This window comes from Canis lupus, chromosome 9 (assembly GCF_003254725.2).
Source record: "Canis lupus dingo isolate Sandy chromosome 9, ASM325472v2, whole genome shotgun sequence".
NCBI lineage: Eukaryota > Metazoa > Chordata > Mammalia > Carnivora > Canidae > Canis > Canis lupus.
The window spans coordinates 54,202,849-54,222,016 of NC_064251.1; the positions used below are offsets into that span (position 1 = coordinate 54,202,849).

Sequence of the window (19,168 nt, forward strand, 5' to 3'; positions counted from 1 at the left end):
TTGGGAGGGTTATGGGGTATCAGCGATCACTTTCTGCAGAAGGCTTGCATTCCAGCAGGGAGAACATAAGATGCAGACAAAGAAGTCCAAAATGGGATGTGAGTGAGCTGGTAGGACCCACACGTGGAAGAAACCGAGGACCATGTTAAGGAGTTATGGACTATCCAGGAAGAGCAGTGAGAAGCCCCTGGGGACTGTTGCACAGGGAAGTCACCTGACACGGGCACAACTTCACAGACCGTCGTAGTGGCTGTCACAGAGCAGTTCACAGAGTAAAGGGACAGAAGGATTCTAAGAGATTCACTCCCCCAACCCAGGATGTATATTCCTTATTGCTTCATTTTTTAAAATAAGGATTATCAGGGTGCCTAGGTGGCTTAGTTGGTTAGGGGTCTGCCTCTTGATTTTGGCTCAGGTCATGATCTCAGGGTTGTGAGATCCAGCCCCGAGAGTCCAGCTCCAAACTGGGTGTGGAGCCTGCTTGGGATTCCCTCTCCCTCTGCCCCTCCCTGTGCTTGCTCTCTCTCAAAAAACAAGCTAAATAAATAAAACAAAATAAAGATAGGGATATCTTCTATATTTAAAATCTGAAAAGCAAAAACCAGCATATAAACATAAACTTATAATGATTAAAAAAAAATTATCTAAGAGACTCCTGGACTCCATCCATTGATTAGATGCAAACCTTTTATGTTTGAATTCTCACCATTTGCAGTTACCATTTTGGAAAACAGGAAAAAGAAAAAATTTATTGTAACTCCACCCACCGTGACTCTACTTCCAGGGAACAACGTGATGTTTCTACTAATGCCACAGAAGCAGCGAACTTTCTTCAAGTGTTACTTACTTCTCACTAAGGTTGACCTTGACTGCAGAGGCTGAGGGTGGGAAAGCAGGCTTCAGTCCTATATTTGGAGCAGAGACACTTGGCATCGGCGTGCTTTCCAAGGTAGGCTTAAACCCCGAGGATCCAAAGGAGAACGAGGTTGCAGATGGTGTCATGGGAGAGGCCACAGGGGTGGGCACTAGGGAGGCTTGAGGAGGGGGAACAAAAGAAAAGGTGGATGCGACAGAGCCACTGGAATATGGAGGGGGCTCCCCTGGGACAGAACCAGATGACTTCAAGGATGAAGAACCAAAGGAGAACACGGCAGGGGCTCCAACAGCAGAAGGCACAGAGAAGGTGGAGGGGGAGGCAGCCAGTGACGAAGGTGGGCCAGAGACTGGAGCTGCAGGGGTTGGCGTGTCGAGCTTCTGTGGGGCTTGAGAGGAGGTTGGCGTAGTGGGAGTACTGCCTGCAGTAAATGAAATGGAGAAAAAGGAAGACAGAAGTTAGCACCGCAACAGTGGAGGTCCATACGGCAGAAAGCAAGTGGAAAGAAACTCGCAGCGGAGGGAAGACAGAAAGAAAGGTCCTAGTTCAAGAGCGGGGGAGAAAAGAGAGCAGGGCTGATGGGGGACCTGCCACAGCAAACTTTCCACATAGTAAGTTGGACAAAACTTTAGAGGAAAAGAGAGACAGGGAAAGGCATTAAGTTAACAGGACTTCATGGACACACAGCTGAATCCCAGAGGAAAAATGCGTGTCTCGGTGTTATAGGGAAAAAGAAACCATTCTGCAACATTTCACAGCAATCAGGAAAAAACTTCCCTTCAGACCTCCACTTCATAACAGTTACTAAAAGCAATTCCAGCTAAATTAAAGATGTCCACGTATACAAAAGCTCACGTATACATACATCTCAAAACAAAGGAGACAAAAAAGTGAGTGAAGTCACTGAATCTAACAACCTGAAATTTAGAAGTGACCAAAAGAAAAAAAAAATCACAAAAGGAAAAGATGAAGATTTGACTGTGTAAAAACAGTTACATAAAAGGTAAATGAAATTTTAAAAATCTGTAGCAAATATGTTTTATATTTTTAAAAAAACTCACATAAACTGAGATAAAGAAATTTCAAAAAAAAAATTCCAAGACTACGATATAAGCTGAGAACCTAATTCATAAAATAATACATTCAATCTGTGTGTAATCAAAAAAATGCAAATTTAAATAAGGCATATTTTTTATTGTCCTTAAAATTTAAATATGTATAACCCCTTATGCTTGGAAGGGTAACATGAACCTGAAAACTTTTATCACTAGTAGGCACCAAATTTAGCATAATCTTTTAGAAAATACTTTAGCATTGTCTCAAAAAATCATAAAAAATAGACTCAGAAATCCCACTTCTAAGAATAAAGCCTACAAAAATAACCTAACATGAAAAACACATTTAATACAACCCAAATGCTAAAAGATGTTCAATGGAATAGTAAGCACTCTTTTATGTGAATCACAAAGATTATATAAGAACACAGAAACACAATTTAAATTAAAAACCTACACACCAATGGTATATACAATAGAATTACAACAACGAAGAAAGATGTTTATGAAAAAAACACGAGAAGAGGAGGGCAGGTTTAAATTTTTTTCTATTTTCCCAACTTTCTATAAATGTGTTAATTTGCCAAATTCAATTAACTCAATAAATATATTAAAAAATAGTATTTTTTTAAATCAATAAACTTATTTTAGTGGGTCTCCACTCTTCCAAACTGTCTGAGCTGTAAATTTACCTTCACTATGTCAAAAGTAATGAAACACTTACAAGTATAAAAATACTTCTAAAAAAGAAGACCTCAGTGAATTGTCACTTTTATGGAAGCATAATAATGCAAGCAAATTTATTGTTAATATTTCTTTCACACAATAAATAGGGAACCAGCAACCACCAACTTCTTTAAAAACACAAACATGGGCAGCCCAGGTGGCTCAGTGGTTTAGTGTTGCCTTCAGCCCGGGACGTGATCCTGGAGACCCGGGATCGAGTCCCACATCGGGCTCCCTCCCTACATTGAGCCAGCTTCTCCCTCTGCCTGTGTCTCTGCCTCTCTCTCTCTCTGTGTCTTTCATGAATAAATAAATAAAATATTAAAAAAAAACAAAAAACAAACCACAAACATATAGATATTTGTCACTTCCACACACATTCAGTAGACCAACATGAAGAGTACATATAGGACCCGAAAGAAATTAGAGGCACTTTAATTGAAAATAGAACTGAACATATGAAAACTGCCGCACTGCTACTTCTGATCATTCACCAAAGCAAATGTGGAGCGGTAGCGTAAAAATGAGCAGAACCATTTGTGTCTTCTGGGTCTACCCCCTGGGCTTTAGCTATAACTGGCAGGCTACTTTCTCCCCCTTCAATGGCTCTCTTCTGCTCATCTAAACATGGCTACCACCTCTGGACCAAGCATGAGGCAAAAAATAAAACTAGCCTCTGCTTGTGCTAGAGGATTTGATGGGCTAGGAGCAAAGTCCTTCACACTGGACTGTGCTCAGAAGTAAACATCACCCTGCTCTCACAAGTGATACTGTCACTGTGAAAATTAGTGTTTACATGTGTGCATTTATGTATATGAAGAATATGGACCAAAATGTTAATAACTATGGCTATTGCTTGATGACTGATGGGCTCTTAAATGATTGTGTACTTTCTAATTTTCCTCCAATAAACATATACTACTCAAGCAATATTTTCAAAGAGGAGGGGAGAAAAACCTAAAGTAAATTAAATATAAACAAAAATAAAATCACCATGTTCCCACTGCCCAGACATAACCACTATTTAGATTTTAATATCCAACTTGCTAGTATTTTCCCTATGTACATATTTTTTTCTCAATGAGAAAGAAATCATAAAGCATACAGTGCTTTTTCATGATACATTCGACTACAGCTTTGTCAACAAATGCAACATTTTTAAGTTCCGTGGCATTCACGGTATGCACATACGAAGACATATGTAACCAATCCTCTGGGACTAAACATGTTGGTAGGATTCAGACCATACGATACAGGGTGCTGTAACAGGATACTGTTGGTAGATTACCTGATGGGATTCATTTGGCTGAGTTTCCTTTTCTCTAAAGTAAAGGTTGGAGAATAAAGCTTGTGGGTGAGAGGATGCAAGAATGTGCGTGTGTTCAAGGAAAAGTCCCTGCTTCGTTCAGACTGGCTCAAGGAAGAGGATCATTATGTGTCCCTACACAGTGTTCATCCCTGGGGATGGTCCAGAACGAGCCCATGGCACTCCCTCTGTGACAGAGCAGAAAGAGGCACGTACCTGACGACTTGGGTTGTCGCTCTCCTTCTAACGAGAGCCGCTCTGGCATCTTGATGAGGGACCTAACCCCGGGATTTTGATTGATCATATAAAATGGACAGAGCACACCGTCTGTTGAAAGTAACATAAGAACTGGAGCAGGAGGAAGAGTTTTCTCATCATCTGTTAAGAAAATAAGCACAAGTGAAAAATGAACCAAGTCCCGAAGGCAAAGACTATTCTAAGCAAGAAGGCTATAGTAGACTTGCCCCAACAGTAGCTCAAGACTGTTTGCTCTGATTCATATCTGAACAGCCTCGAGAGCACTGGCTCTTGAAAGAGAACTACTGCCATTCTCAGTGGCTACCATCATGCCAGACCCTGCAGGGAAGTTCCAGTAGTCCTATGGCAGCTGTGACTGTCCCTGAGCTCCTGAGACTTTGACGAGTGTCTCAGGGTTCATGATGTCCCAAGACAGGTGTCTCTAGGAGGGGGCTGGCCTAGCAGAAAAGTGACAGACTACACACTTTGGAAAATACACAGGACGTAGAAAGGTAAGTCAAACTACTTTATATTCATTCACAGTTCAATCCTAAGATGTATTTTGTCAATTAGGACTTGAAGAGACTCAGAATAAATGAACTAAGGAGACCAAATAATCTTACCAGGGAAAGGACAGGAAGGAACTTAGTGGTGCTCAACAATGACACCTCTCTAAATTGAAGTACCAAAGAGCATAGGGCATGAGTTCCACTATACTGGTGCATCTCACAGACTGCAGCCCTATCTCGCTCCAAGAGAGAAGACCCATTCATAGCACAAATTCAGGCCTGCCCTGGAAGCCAAGTGCTTGAGGTCCCCATTCTCTGATCTGTGTCTTTAAACCAAGCACTGTTACGCAGTACTGAACTAGGGTGCTGTTTCTGTGGGAGGCCGCTGGGAAACTGGAATGCTTGGAGAAACAAGGCAATGAGACCCTTCTGTTCTAGATTTCACCTATACATGAAAGCACACAGAGATAGGCATGCGTGAGTGTACACACGGGTGCGCACACACACAGGCACGCACACACACACACACGCACAGAGTCTGGCTTTTGTCTTATCAATGAATGTCAATCAAGTTAATCTAGTGGCGTCACAATGCACTCTGTATCATTCTTCAAGTAGCAATGCACTACCAGGAGTTAAGTGCCCCGCAGAGTAGATTCTGTCATGAACACGCAGAACAGGATTTCAATATCAACCACGACCACTTTTGCACTGAGCTACATCAGGCCACACTTACTGAGGGTGATTTCCACTTGATTAGTATAGTCTATGGCAACTCCCACAGGCAGCGAGTCATCACTCTTGTCTGTCACAGGCAGTTCAGCTCGACTGGAATCCTCTAGGAGCCAAGATTCCCAATTAATCTGGAAAAAAGAAGTAAAGATGAAAAAGCTATGTTGGTTAGAGCTTTGCAATGGTCCTCCCATATTTCAAAAAGGAGAGAAGACAATTCACTTGGTTTAGATTTATGTGTTGACCAGACTCTGAAATTTGGGAAGATGGTCTAAAAGCAACGGGCATCCTAGCAAGTGAGGGGTTAATTTTCCAAATTAACCCATGTGTTACTGGTATACCAAGTACCTGCCTTGTGAATAACCACTATCGTGAACACTTTCCCAAGTACTGTCTACCCCAACTAGGTACATTCCTAAACGTGGTGGATAAATCTAATACCTGCACCAAACAGTTATTAGCTGCTCCTGGAAATGTGGGATTGGCACAAGGAACTCCAGTTGATTGCTACTGTGGTCTTGAGCAATGTGGCTTGTAGGGCTGGCCAGATGCCCTATGCCCACTTGTTAATGGACAGAATTACCCTTAGTTCTTATCCTCCCAGATCTTGGCATCTGTTCCTCCCATGGGGCCCTTCCTGCCTTCAGGGTTCTTGAGAAACCACTGAGTCTTTCCAATAAACTCTTCTGCTTATGTCTGTGCTTGAATGGGCTATATTCCTGCCAATACATGATTTGATTTTTTTTTAAAGATTTTATTTATTCACTCTGAGAGACACAGAGAGAGGTGCAGAGACACAGGCAGAGGGAGAAGCAGGATCCTTGCAAGAAGCACTCATATGGGACTTGATCCTGGGATCACGCCCTGAGCCGAAGGCAGACGTTCAACTGCTGATCCACCCAGGCATCCCTATGATCTGATTTTTAAAAACCACACATTTGTCTAACTTTCAGTGTTGACCAAAACTGGGCAGCACAACTCAAAAGGAAATAATGCTCTATGAATAACAGAGAGAAAACAAAAAGCCCTTCAGGAAAGGGAATGTAATCATACTCCATGACTTAGCTATGGTGTGAATAATAATTGCATTCATAATAATGTAAATAAAGTTGATATCAAGTTTGAAAAACAATCTATAGGACAGCCTTGCTGGCACAGCGGTTTAGCGCCGCCTGCAGCCCACGGCATGATCCTGGAGACCCGGGATCGAATCCCACGTCGGGCTCCCTGCATGGAGCCTGCTTCTCTCTCTGCCTCTCTCTCTTTCTCTCGCTCTGTATCTCTCATGAGTAAATAAAATAAAATATTAAAAAAAAGAAAAACAATCTATAGACAAAATAAAGAAAACTTAATAATTACTACAGAACAGAATACAACAGTACCAGTTTTGATTCTGCAAAAGACAAGCTACAGATGAGAACAGCAGTGAGGTGGGAGCGGGGAAGGTATGCTAAAGGCGAGAGTGGGAGAGAAGGTATTCCTCTCACAAAGTAGAGAGTCAAGAGATACTGGGTATAGTGATAACTAAGAAATGGAAGATTAAAAGTATTACTTACAGTTACAAAGGTAACCAGCAGAAGAAACTACAACAGTGCTGTAACCCCGTTGAAGGGAAAGGAGGATTTGAGGGCCATATGTAAGCTATATTGTTATCTACCACAACACCTAAGGTCTAAAACAAATAATCGTTAACTAGTGATGAAGCAGATTATTATTTGTTTTTAGAGGTCGGGAGGGGCAAAGTGAGAGAGAATCTTAAGCAGACTCCATGCCCAGTGCAGAGCCTGACACAGGACTCGATCTCCAACCCTGAGATCACAATGTGAGCCAAAATTCAGTCAGACGTTTACCCAACTGAGCCACCCAGGTGCCCTTAAGATTATTTAGGGATAAGGAGGTAATCTTTAAAAGCAAAAATTTACAAGTTAAAAAAGTTCCCCTCTAACCAGGGCTGGATAAGGATGGAGTAGGCAGGGGTAATCTTTTTTTTTTTCTTTTATAAATCCTTTCCACTACGTCATTTTTTAGTCATGTACATAAATTATCCTGATAAAAAACAAAAATACAAGTACATTTTAAACGTGTCAGTACATAAGATAGCTGTGCTCATAGGAAATTGCTCTTAAAGACAATCTAAGGCTTCACATCAGACTAACTCTGGCCTGTGACCCCAAAGCGCTCATCCTAGATACTATGAGAGCCATGTACTTATAGTGGACCACCCTGCCACCCAGAGAATGAGGGATAAATACTGAATGATTGGAGAGGTCTAAGTCTCTGTGTGTGGGGCGCATACAACATTTTTAAACTCAAGGCAGAGTTTTAAGCAGAAAAGTTTCCTGGGGCACCTGGGTGGTAAGAGTTAAAACTGCCTCTCAGTTTCAGCTCAGGTTGTGATCTTGGGATTGTGGGATAGAGCCCTGTGTCAGGCTCTGTGCTCAGCCCAGTCTGCCTGAGTTTTTCTCTCCCTCTGTGCACACTCTTTCTTGCTCTAATAAATCTTAAAAAAAAAAAAAAAAAAAAAAAGTTTCCCTTTTATCACGTCCTTCTGTGGTCACTGTACATAACCTACCTTGGTTGAGGATGGGTTACCACAATCACCTCAGCCCAATTCTTGTCTGCAAGGACAGAGCGCAAGAAGGGAGGTGGGTGCTTACACACATGAGTGCTTTTAGCTCTTGGGTGGTTTTTCAAAGTGAAATAGAAAGTATTGCTGGTGAGTCGCAATTTGATATGGTCTGCATGTTTCTCTCCATTAGTCAAGGATGGGTTAGAGGTAACTGAACGGAAGGGGCAGGTTCAAGCAACAGGAAGTAAATAAAGGTGGTGAAACAGAACAAGGCAGAAAATCCTCCTACACACCCAGGTGTGCTCCTGTGGGAAGCTGATTATATCTATGCTTCCACAGATCGTGAGTGGATCCTGAAAGGACAGAAGAGCTTTTTAAGACAGTGGGGGAGCTGCTGAGTTTGAAACCCACATCTGTCCCATGCAAAATCCAAGCCACATGGCCCAAGGCACTCCGTCACATCAGCCAAGTGTCAGCTTTGCTCTCATCCAGAAACTCATTCAAAAGGATGTGGCTTCATCTAAACTTTCACCACATAGTTAACTCCTCCAAGAATCTTTCTCAGAAAAGTGTCACATAAAAGTGACCGAAGAGTGAAATTTACCTGATCTGTCTGTCGAGCAAGGATACTGACTTCTGTTGAAGCTGCAGATGCTGCCAGCACTAAATCCCTTGAAAGAACAAAAGCAGGAGACTGTTAAATTCAAACGTAGCAACAATTCTAACCCAACTTGAGCCTGCGGTGGCGTCCATGAGGACTTCCGTGTGATGTCAAGGAGGAAGGTGAGGTCTTCTACATGGCTGAAGAAAGGTGAGAAGATTTTAGATGTAAAGTTTAACTTCTTAGTTCATTAGGATAAAGCCCTGGAGACTCAGCCAACTCCTTATGTATTTCTGACAAAGGTCAGAGACATGACAAAATCCAGTCAGAATTTCCATTAAGTCTACTGCCCTGTAAACAGAAAGATCTGGTGAAATCGTGGACAGAAGCTTTGCTTCAAGCTATCTATCTTTCAAGGGGAAGTTTTTGCTCTCAAAGGGACACATTTAATACATTCCTTAAATATCATATTGTCATAAGTCATCACTGGGGTTATTGAGAAAATGGGGTTTTTAAGATTAGTAAGTATTCAATCCAGATAATTTAAGATTGGGGAAACAGAAGTAGTCAGAGGCATTATCCAGCCTCAGAGGAAAATATGTTCAAGGGCATAAATTCTCTATTCTCCTTCCCTACAGAAAAGAATCTCAAAGTGGGAACAAAGCAATGCAGGTAGGACCCGACAGAGAGAGAAGGAATCCATTCTGGGTTCTCAGCTCACCATTCTTCAATGTAACTGAGGTAGTAATGGTGCTGCCTCTCCGTGCAGCTGCCATAGCAGGGCTCCATAAAGTTCACAAATATCTCTGGGTGTTTTTCTTCTTTTTTCTACAATAAACAAAAGGAGAAAAAAAATCCCACATGCAATTTTTCTTTAATTCTACACAGTTAAAGAATCTCAAAAACTAAAACCATTTACACTTTATGAGAAAATTCACTCAAAAATCCCTGTCCAGGGACACCTGGGTGGCTCATCAGTTTAGCATCTGCCTTCAGCTCAGGGCATGATCCTGAGGTCCAGGATCGAGTCCCGCATCGAGCTCCTTGCAAGGAGCCTGCTTCTCCCTCTGTCTATGTCTCTGCCTCTCTCTTTCTCATGAATATTAAAAAAAAAAAAAAAAAAAAAAAAAAAAACTCTGTCCAAATATATAGACATCCTATAAAGACAGAGTTGAGTAATACAAGGAATATGAGCCGTGGCCACTAACTGAACTGGATTCAAACTGTTTTTTCACTTTCTGGCCATGGAACAGGCATGGATGGACTGCTCACTTCTCTGATAATTTTTCTAGGGTCTGTGGTGGGCCTGATGAACTTACTCCACACTCTGTCTTAAGCGTGGAACAAAATGATACATATGAAGAGTTTAGCCCAGAACATGGAACCTAAGAAGGAGTCAATAAATGCCAAAGCTAATCTGATCTCTGGGAATAGAAAATCTTAAGTTCTTAAAATAAGGACCTCAAAAACATATTTTTAAAATTCAACTTTGTCAGGAACACTGTAATTTTGGCCCTCAGGCAACGGGACAGCATTCAAGTTTTACGCTTGAAGTTGTACCATCCCTGCCAGCAAAAAAAGGAAACTAAAGCCTAACCCTAGAACTTTATTAGAAGACCTCTATGATTCCCAAAGGATAAAGATGTCCTTTTCTTTCTTTCTTTTTTTTTTTTAAAGATTTTATTTATTTATGACAGAGAGAGAGAGAGAGAGAGAGAGAGGCAGAGACACAGGCAGAGGCAAAAGCCAGGTTCCATGCAGGGAGCCTGACGTGGGACTCGATCCTGGGCCTCCAGGATCACACCCTGGGCTGAAGGCGGCGCTAAACCACTGAGCCACACGGGGCTGCCAAAGATGTCCCTTTCACACACATACCGGGAGGAGAGCCATCACCACATCTGGAGAAGTTTCCAAGGTCCCATCCGCAGCAGCATACACAATTGTGAAGACATAAGTACCGATCCACAGCACATCCAGAACTGAAATACACACACTTTAATAAAGCATCTTATGTTTGGAATAGCCCCCATATGTTCAAAAAATTATCAGCCCATGGATAAAAGAGACCGAGTGCTATAGTTCTAAAAGGTCCAGATTTCACTGACTGAATATAATTCACAAATACAAAGAATTCAAGAAGCCCCAAATCATCCCAAAGTGGCATTTTTTTTTTCCTGGCAGAATAAAAGGATGGCAAATTTTGAAAGGATTCTAATAAAATATCAGGACCCATTTACTATTATTTACCATGAGACACAGGTGTCTACCAGAGGATTATTGTTATGCTGACTTAATTAGCCAACTATAATAATGAGAGTGTTCATGCAGGAGGCATTAACACTTCCCTGAGTGTGCAGCTGCATCACATGATGTGAAATTTCTGCAAATACTGTGTCACCTCATTAGAGGTGGACCTAGCATAAGAAAAGCAAATGGGTTACCTCTGACAGGATGATCTGACTCATAAAATGGTGGGCAAGGAATGACTTTTTTTTCCTGCAGAGTCTGAAAGAGATGGGGCGGGCGGGGGGGGGGGGGGAGTATCAAATGGTCAAATGAAACAAACTTAAACCAATGAAACTCTGTCAAATCCAGTATGTTCCCCCCAGAAACCACTGTGCTTCATCTTCCCAGCCAGGAAAGAAATGAACACAGGGAATAGTGAATGACTCCATCCAGGACCCCATCCTACTGAAATCTCCCACAAATATGTTCGGGCGTAGAAAGGAGATGCTCAAGCTTATACCATTTATACTAGCAAAGCCACACACACTGACACAGACAACCACCAATAACGGAATAGAGAAGTAAATCATGGTACATCCACACCATGGACTACTACGCAGTCATTCAAAAGAATGGCTCCATATATAATATGTTGGGGAAAAGGACCTTGATAAAGTATTATGTTTAAGACAAAAAAGGCAAAGAGCAAACCAATAAAATTAAGCCAGTTATCTTTTTAGAGGCTACCGCCCTAAGAGTATGTACCAAATCTCATATAACAACTTTCTGTAATAACAAGAAATAAAAGCTTCACCTCAAACCCATAAACTACATTCTCTGCTTTACACCCAAGAACAGTCTCTCAAGGAAGAATGGACAGCAACACAGGCCTCAGAACTGCCTGTGGAACCCTCCTTCCCATCCATGCCTGATGTAACATATATGGATTCTATGTCAATTTATATTGAATAATACCTGTGATGATATCAGGAAGACCCCAGGGAGAGGATGACAGAGTGACAGGGGCATCCATTGTCTCGGGTGCCTAGAGTTGAAGAAACTGAATCTTTCAGATGGACTCGGCTACCAAATAATGCTATGCCTTAACTGTTTTGATGGAATGTTTAGATAACACTGTGTAGAATATGACCAGCGTGTATGGTAGACATGTAATGCATCTATACACTATTTGTATAAGCATCCAGAAATGTCTAGAGGCTGCCACTAAATAAAACACAGAGAGAGCCTCTAGAAGGACTATGGGATAGAAAGGGAAGAGTTCCACCCTTTCCTGCATTCACTAGTTTACTGATGAATTTGTTGCAGTGAGCATGAATTACATTTTAACAGAAAAAACCCTAATGAGCTCCCAAACCATCCCAAAAACAGTACATAACTTAAGAAAAGTGCTGAAGTCCAAGGCAACACTTACAGGAAGATACTGGACCACAGTTCCATTCTGCTTCCCCACTGCCAGCTGCTTTCCTTTGGGGCTCCAGCACACTGAGCAAAGAAGAAAATGCTGCCAATTAAGAACTGAAGAGAATGGAGCAAACCATAGAGGTCTGTACTGAAACAGCCATATAACCACCACTTCCTGTTCCTCTGTCAGTCCATGGGAGACAGGAGGATCATCCTTATTTGGCAAAAGTCCAAAAAAATTCCTTTTGTTGATACAAACCAATTACGACTTATCACTGGACCATTAAATCAACTGCTAAAAATCTGTTTTCGGGATCCCTGGGTGGCGCAGCGGTTTGGCGCCTGCCTTTGGCCCAGGGCGCGATCCTGGAGACCCGGGATCGAATCCCACGTCAGGCTCCCAGTGCATGGAGCCTGCTTCTCCCTCTGCCTGTGTCTCTGCCTCTCTCTCTCTCTCTCTCTCTCTGTGACTATCCTAAATAAATAAATAAAATATTAAAAAAAAAAAATCTGTTTTCAATAGAGTGTTGTCCAGAAAGCTGGAAAATACAAAAACTCTGTTATCTTTAGGTAAGGAGAATAGAGGTTTTCAAGTATCAAGAAATCATTCTCTTACTCCTATCCAAGATTTATAATGCTCTTCCCGCAGAGGTAAAAATGACTTCCAGTGTACCATCCACACCACCCCTTTGGGTCCAGAAACAGTCATTCTCAAAAACACATTTCTAAACCATCTGTACCAAAATATTTCTTTCTCCAAAAACCCTAAGCACATTCAAGTTAAATCAACTCTGCTGTTTGGTATCAAACATTATGGAAATAAAGAACACTTTCTGCTTCTACCAAACAACAACAGATACAACAAAAAACCCCATTTGCATTTATTTCAGGAAATTAATTTTTAAGGAGATTACCATCACTGTATGTTACAGAGTGAAAGCCTTTATTACCCACCAGATGTTACTGCCACTGTGGAAGGGAGAGTCGCACACACTTTCACTGTTTCTGTGATTTGTAGGACAGCAATGCTGCCATCGGCCAGACAAACTGCCATCATGGAGGGAACAGTGGGGTTCCACTTCATATCGATCACCATGCCTCCTGCATCTTTCAAAAGCTTATGATAGGCAAATGGGCGTTTTTGCTGTTTAGCCTTTTAAAACAAATGCCCAGAAGCAAAAATAAATTGATAAATTAATAAATACATAGACATTTAACAGTCAAAGAAAATTATTGAATATGTATTCTTAAATTACTTCACTTTTCTCCATGGCCATGACCAAAAAAAAAAAAAAAAAAAGAGCTTTACACAACAGTATATTTGTTACAGACAATTTCAACACAACTTTGGAAAACAGCAGTCAATTATTCTAGCACACTGAGGGACTCTCAGCAAGGGAATACACAAATGCAAAATAATAGGTAAAGAGCAAATACTAGATTAAAATCTTGGCTCTGCTTAATAGTGTTGGGTTCTTGAACGTTTAAATTCTTTGGGCCTGTTTCTTCATTTATAAAATGAAGACAACAGCACCTACTTTGTGAGGCCGTGGTATATACGAATAAGGACAAGGCATATAAAGCATCAGTACAGAGCTGGGCACACAGTATAAATACTCAAATTGGGGCAACTGGGTGGCTCAGTTAAGTGTCTGACTTGGTTTTAGCTCAGGTCATGATCTCAGGGTCCTGAGATCAGTCCACATGTCAGGCTCTCAGCTCAGAGACCATTTGTCCCTCTCCTGCTCCTTCCCTCTTTCTCTCTCTCTCATAAACAAAAATAAAATCTTAAAAAAAAAATACTCAAATTATTGACAATTATCGTTACGAAACTGCTTGGAATGGAAGAATACTCCAGAGGAGGTCAAAGACCTGGGATGTAGGAATTTCTGACATTACTGTTAACTTTACAGCCTTGGGCAAGCCACCTGGGCTTTGGCTGTCTCATATATAAAGGAGAAAAAACACCTTGGGGCAGATGTTATGAAATAATTTCTTGAAGTCCCTTCTATCGCAAGGATCTATGATTCTATAGCTAAGGACTTTTTTTTAAACCCATACTTTAATCTAGAAAATGACTCCAAGGGTCATCCAGGAGTTTCTAGGTTATGACTGAATACCAGAAAATCTTTTTTAGGTCTCATGTTGACACTATGGTTTGCCAGTAGTTTACCTCATTTGAAAATGTGCGAACATCAAAAAAAGCGATAATGGAACCATATTCACTGGACATCATGCACACGGAGAGTGTGAGGTTATCACAGCTCAAAGCCAGGTGATGTATCGGGAATTTCATGGGAACCAGCAAGCTTTGAACTTTATCAACTAAGAAAACATAAAAAAAAAAGACAAAGCAGAAGCATAAGCCACAACCCCTTTATCTAGGTTTACGTGAAACAATTTTTACATCTACATAAACATATAAGCACATTTTGATACTTGGTCATGCAGTTAAATCTTAGCTTTCTTACAGATGTACAGTGATGCATTAAATAACCCAGACTCTTCCTCAAGGAAACTGTGGCTGTTCCCCTTGTTAAAAATAATGTCCCGTACCTCTATTTTCACAACAATGCTTCCTATTTGGACGGCACTATTGTGCCAACTAAAATGCCATGCAAAAAAAACCCTTCTCCTAGAGATCCAGAACCCAAGTTCAACTGAACAAAAATAAAAAGCATGGCGGACTGGTCAATTCTTCTTCCTTCTGAGCACTGAGAAACAACTCACCAAAAGGACCAAAGAAAACAACCAGAAAGGCTTCCAGCAAACTACCTGGAACTTAATCTTCTTGGAGATCAACATGAAGACTAATAGCAGTTTTATTTCATATACTAGAATGATTTCTTGGGAACGAGACAACATTAGCACTTCACTACACTCCTCTCTCTACCGTGCAACAAAAAATAAGTAACTTACCTATCTTATTGGGATCATCACCAGGTTTATTTTGAATCAGAAGATTTTTGGTAGGAAAAATCTGCAACCCACTGGCTCCACCAGCAAAGACCAGGCCATATTTGTTGGACACGGCAAGCAGACTTGAGCGATCCTTGGGCAACTCCTCAGGTGAGTCAAAGATTCTCACCTTCTTCAGTGCTCTAAACTGAAAATCCTGTTGTGGGGGATGAAACCAAGATTAGTTCAGGGAAAAGAGGAAATAAAATCAGGTCTGTTGTTACATTCCTTTCATTTTTTTTTTAAAGATTTTATTTATTTATTCATGAGAGACACAGAGAGAGAGAGGCAGAGACACAGGCAGAGGGAGAAGCAGGCTCCATGCAGGGAGCCGAATGTGGGACTCAATCTCAAGGCTCCAGGATCGCACCCTGGGCCGAAGGCAAGCGCCAAACCATTGCACCACCCAGGGATCCCTCTGTCATTATATTCCAATAGACCTAAAGAAAAATAAATATTACCCTGAAGCAAGGACTGTGTGGCTCAGCGGTTTTTAAGCTGCCTGCGTGTACTGTAGTACCTGGCATAGGGCTTATCAACGTTTATTGAATGAAATGAAGTTTTAAAAATTCTTTCACGGAGCCTGCCTTAACTAACCCAGCTCACACCGATCCTTTCCTTTTCTGAACTCCTGGTTTATTGCCCTAACCACCACACATGCTGCACTTCAAAATTCATAATCTTGTCCTATTTCATGCTATGTACTGTCTCATGACCCAGGGTGGTGCTTAATAACTGTTGTTAAATATTGAAAACATCCCCCAAATACACTGTTAGCCTGAACTTCCAGTGAAGTACTCAAAAGATATATATATACACACATACATATATATGGAAATAATGACCACAGAACTATAACCAAATCCCAAGAATTGGCTTACCCGCATCAAATACTAAACAAAATTTCATCATAGAAAAGGACAGGTACGGTCAATCTCTTAATTTGCGAGACCCATAAACATACCTAGATGCCATGAAGACATTAAACCCATGTCCAAAGCCATTAATACAGGCTGTAAGGCCAGATATGGCCTGACCCACCTACCTCTGCCACCTTACGTCACGGCATTCTGCTTTCCTCCCTCTAGTGCACCATTACCTCTGCAACATCCAGGGCCCCTCTATCCTAGACCTGTTTTGTTTCCGTTTCTTTCAGTGTTCATGCTCCTTAGCACTCCAGGGCCTGGGAGCCTTCCCCAGCCTCCTGTCACCATCTTCCACAAGTATAACTACATGCTTTCAAATACAATTTTCAGTGTGAACCACCTCTTGGTAGGAATTCCATAACTTTACCAATCAGTATGTTAAGCGGTACCATACACCGCTGATTTTTTTTTTCTTCCTTCAATTCCAAATCTATCTTAAGTCAAGATTTTAGTATGAAGCTTGTGAATGGCCTTTTGCTCACATCCCAAAAGGGTAAAAGCCAAAGACAGCCCTTATTTTTGTACACTTAACAGTGTTTTGTATGAGATCCTTAGCACACCCCACATACTAATTCCCTTAGATTCAGTGTTTTACACACAGGGACTGAAAGCTTAACTGAAATACGCTTCTTAATGCCAAATGAGTACAGTGACCAGGAACTCACACGTTTCCAGATGAAACCATACAGAAGTAGAATGAAATTTTCAGCATTTGTGTGATTCTCATCCTGATAATCCTAAATATCCTGTCTGGGTCACGATCACATTCATTGGGAAGACCCAGTGGGATGAAAACTTTCCCTTATGCTATCATCAGGAACCCAAAGGCAGACTGTCATCTTCCAAGTCTGTGGTTCTGAAACCTTTTTATTTCCTTCTGCACCCCCCCCCCCCAGCATTACGGGAGAAGCTGGCACAGTCTCACTCTCACTGGGTGGCTCACCACCCCTCCCCGCCCCTGTCCTCAGGAATCACTGCTGTAACTGTGGGGATGGATTACTACTCCCTAAACGCATTTCAGGGACGGGTTCAATCGCCTCAAAGCTTCCCGCAACTTCCTCATGACCTTCATTTGGATCACCTGCCCCTCTCTTCAGTTTCCTGACTTTACGCTGATCTCTAACAGCAAAAGAGGCTTCCTATTCCATTCAACTAAAGGTTTTGCAGCGCAGGGGACGAACCCTCCCGGCTCTGCGGTAGGCACGCCAGGACCCTCTTACAAAGTACAAAGCACAGGGAGAGGGTCTTATACATAAAAAAAAAAAAAAATACATAAACCCACCACCTAAACTTCAGCCCCTCTGTCAAGTGGGACTTTGGCTAAGTCACTTCCCCAGCCTCGCTATGCTCCTCTTTATTCGCAATCCCTCCTAGGGCCGCTGGCACCTGGTACCACGGTACCTGGCAAACACTGAGCGCTCAATAAACGGTAATTATTACCACGACTCCGAGCACCACATGAAAGTAACTAGGGTAACTGAAGCGGCGCCCGCAAGACCAACAAGGGACGGGGACCGTGCATTCGGCGGGGCTAGCGCGCCGGCGGCACCGCAGAGAGCTCTCCAGTCGCGCAAAAGGGTGCGAGCAGGAGGCGGGAAGCCGGAGAGCCGGGCCCCGCGCCGCGCCGCGCGGTTCAGCGGGGCTCCCAGGCAGCGCCGGGACTAAGGAAGGGAGGGCGGCCCCGGCCAGTCTCTGACCTTCATCTCCCGCTCGGGGATCATGGCATCCATCTCGTCTCCCATCGCGCCACGCTTAGTTGTTCGAAGCAGCCGCCGCTGCCGCCCGCGGCCTTGCCCCCACTCAGCCCCCACTCAGCCCCGGCCGCTCGCAGGCCAACTTCCTTCCCTCTCGCCGCCGGCAGCGCGCAGCAGACGCCGCATTTCCGGCGCGCCTTGGTGACGTCACGCGCCCCGGAGCGCCGTGCGGTCGGAGGAGGCTGAGCGGCCCTCGGAAGTCGCGCGCTCTCCCGGCCACCGCCTCCCATTGGCCGGGGCGGGCGGGGGTGGGGCGTAGCCCGGGCCCGGGGCGCCGAGGCCTCGCGGTGGCGGGAGGATGTTGTGGTTCCCGACGGTCCCCGGACGAGAGGAGTTGGGAGCCTGACGGACATTTCCAGGGGGCAGCTCCCGAGAGAGGCGTCGGAGGGGGCGTGGGGGACACAGGCCCCGAAGCGCAGGGCGCGCGACGTCGGCCTCGTCTGCCCCTGCAGGACGGGAGCCTCGCGGGCGGGAGCCTGGCGCCGCGCGGAACTCTTGAGACGTGTTGTCGCGGCTCCGAGGCCTCCTCGCTACCCAGGGCCCTCGCGCGGGAGGCGGCGAAGGTGACTGACGGCGGCCTCCGCGCGGGCGTCTGCGTCCGGGCTGTAAACGGCGGGGACGGGCCCCTGGGTGAGCTCGGGGCGGGGGCACGGCTGTCTTCCGGCCCTTACCGCCCGCTTTTCAGCAAATTGCTTATCTGCCCCCAGCCCGCTTCTCATTTCTTTAAAAAAAAAAAAAAAAATCTTTTTAAGGATTTCATTTATTTGAGAAAAAGAGCGCTGTTGGCGGGGAGGGGAAGCTGCCTCCCCGCTGACTCCAGCTCCATCCTTGGGCCCTGACCTCACGACCTGAGCGGAAGTCGGGCACTGAACTGAGCCCCCCAGGCGCCCCCCACCCCCCCTTCTCCTTTCTAAAACAAGGATAACGGGGGACCCCGGGTGGCTCAGTGGTGGAGCGTCTGCCTCCTGCCCAGGTCGTGATCCCCGCTGGGAGCCTGGGGTCCTGGGATCCAGTCCTGTCTGGGGCTCCCGGCTCCTTCGCCCTCTGCCTGTCTCTCGGGAATAAATAAATAAAATCTTTAAAAAAAAAAAAAAAAAAAAAAAGGATAATAGAAGCTGCTTCATGGGGCTGTCGCGGCGGGTAAATGAAGTCCAGCATTTAACAGAGCCTGGCACACAGGACACATTCATTAGAGCTGTTACTATATGAACTACCTTTTCTGAATTTGCTGAGCCCAGGAGCTGCCCCCAAAATACACAAGTCGGGACATTGG

General features: G+C 43.6%; 1 protein-coding gene across 7 annotated transcripts in view; it reads right to left on the reverse strand.

The window, feature by feature from the left end:
* Positions 1-18,048, reverse strand: part of NUP214 (nucleoporin 214) — a 103,984-nt gene extending 85,936 nt beyond the window's left edge. For 3 of the 7 annotated variants that reach the window (XM_025475506.3, XM_025475507.3, XM_025475505.3), the window contains exons 1-12: positions 17,839-18,023; positions 15,177-15,372; positions 14,431-14,582; positions 13,212-13,410; positions 12,268-12,338; positions 11,051-11,114; positions 10,485-10,588; positions 9,331-9,437; positions 8,613-8,679; positions 5,444-5,570; positions 4,178-4,339; positions 848-1,295 (exon numbers count right to left, since the gene is read on the reverse strand). In XM_025475506.3, the coding sequence (XP_025331291.1) occupies positions 848-1,295; positions 4,178-4,339; positions 5,444-5,570; positions 8,613-8,679; positions 9,331-9,437; positions 10,485-10,588; positions 11,051-11,114; positions 12,268-12,338; positions 13,212-13,410; positions 14,431-14,582; positions 15,177-15,372; positions 17,839-17,883 (1,742 nt within the window). In that variant the 5' untranslated portion in view covers positions 17,884-18,023. Of the gene's footprint in view, positions 1-847; positions 1,296-4,177; positions 4,340-5,443; positions 5,571-8,612; positions 8,680-9,330; positions 9,438-10,484; positions 10,589-11,050; positions 11,115-11,810; positions 11,881-12,267; positions 12,339-13,211; positions 13,411-14,430; positions 14,583-15,176; positions 15,373-17,838 lie in introns of those variants that run through there. The other 4 variants (XR_004818844.2, XM_025475509.3, XM_049114400.1 and 1 more) reach the window with 3 other exon arrangements.
* Positions 18,049-19,168: the final 1,120 nt, after the last annotated feature.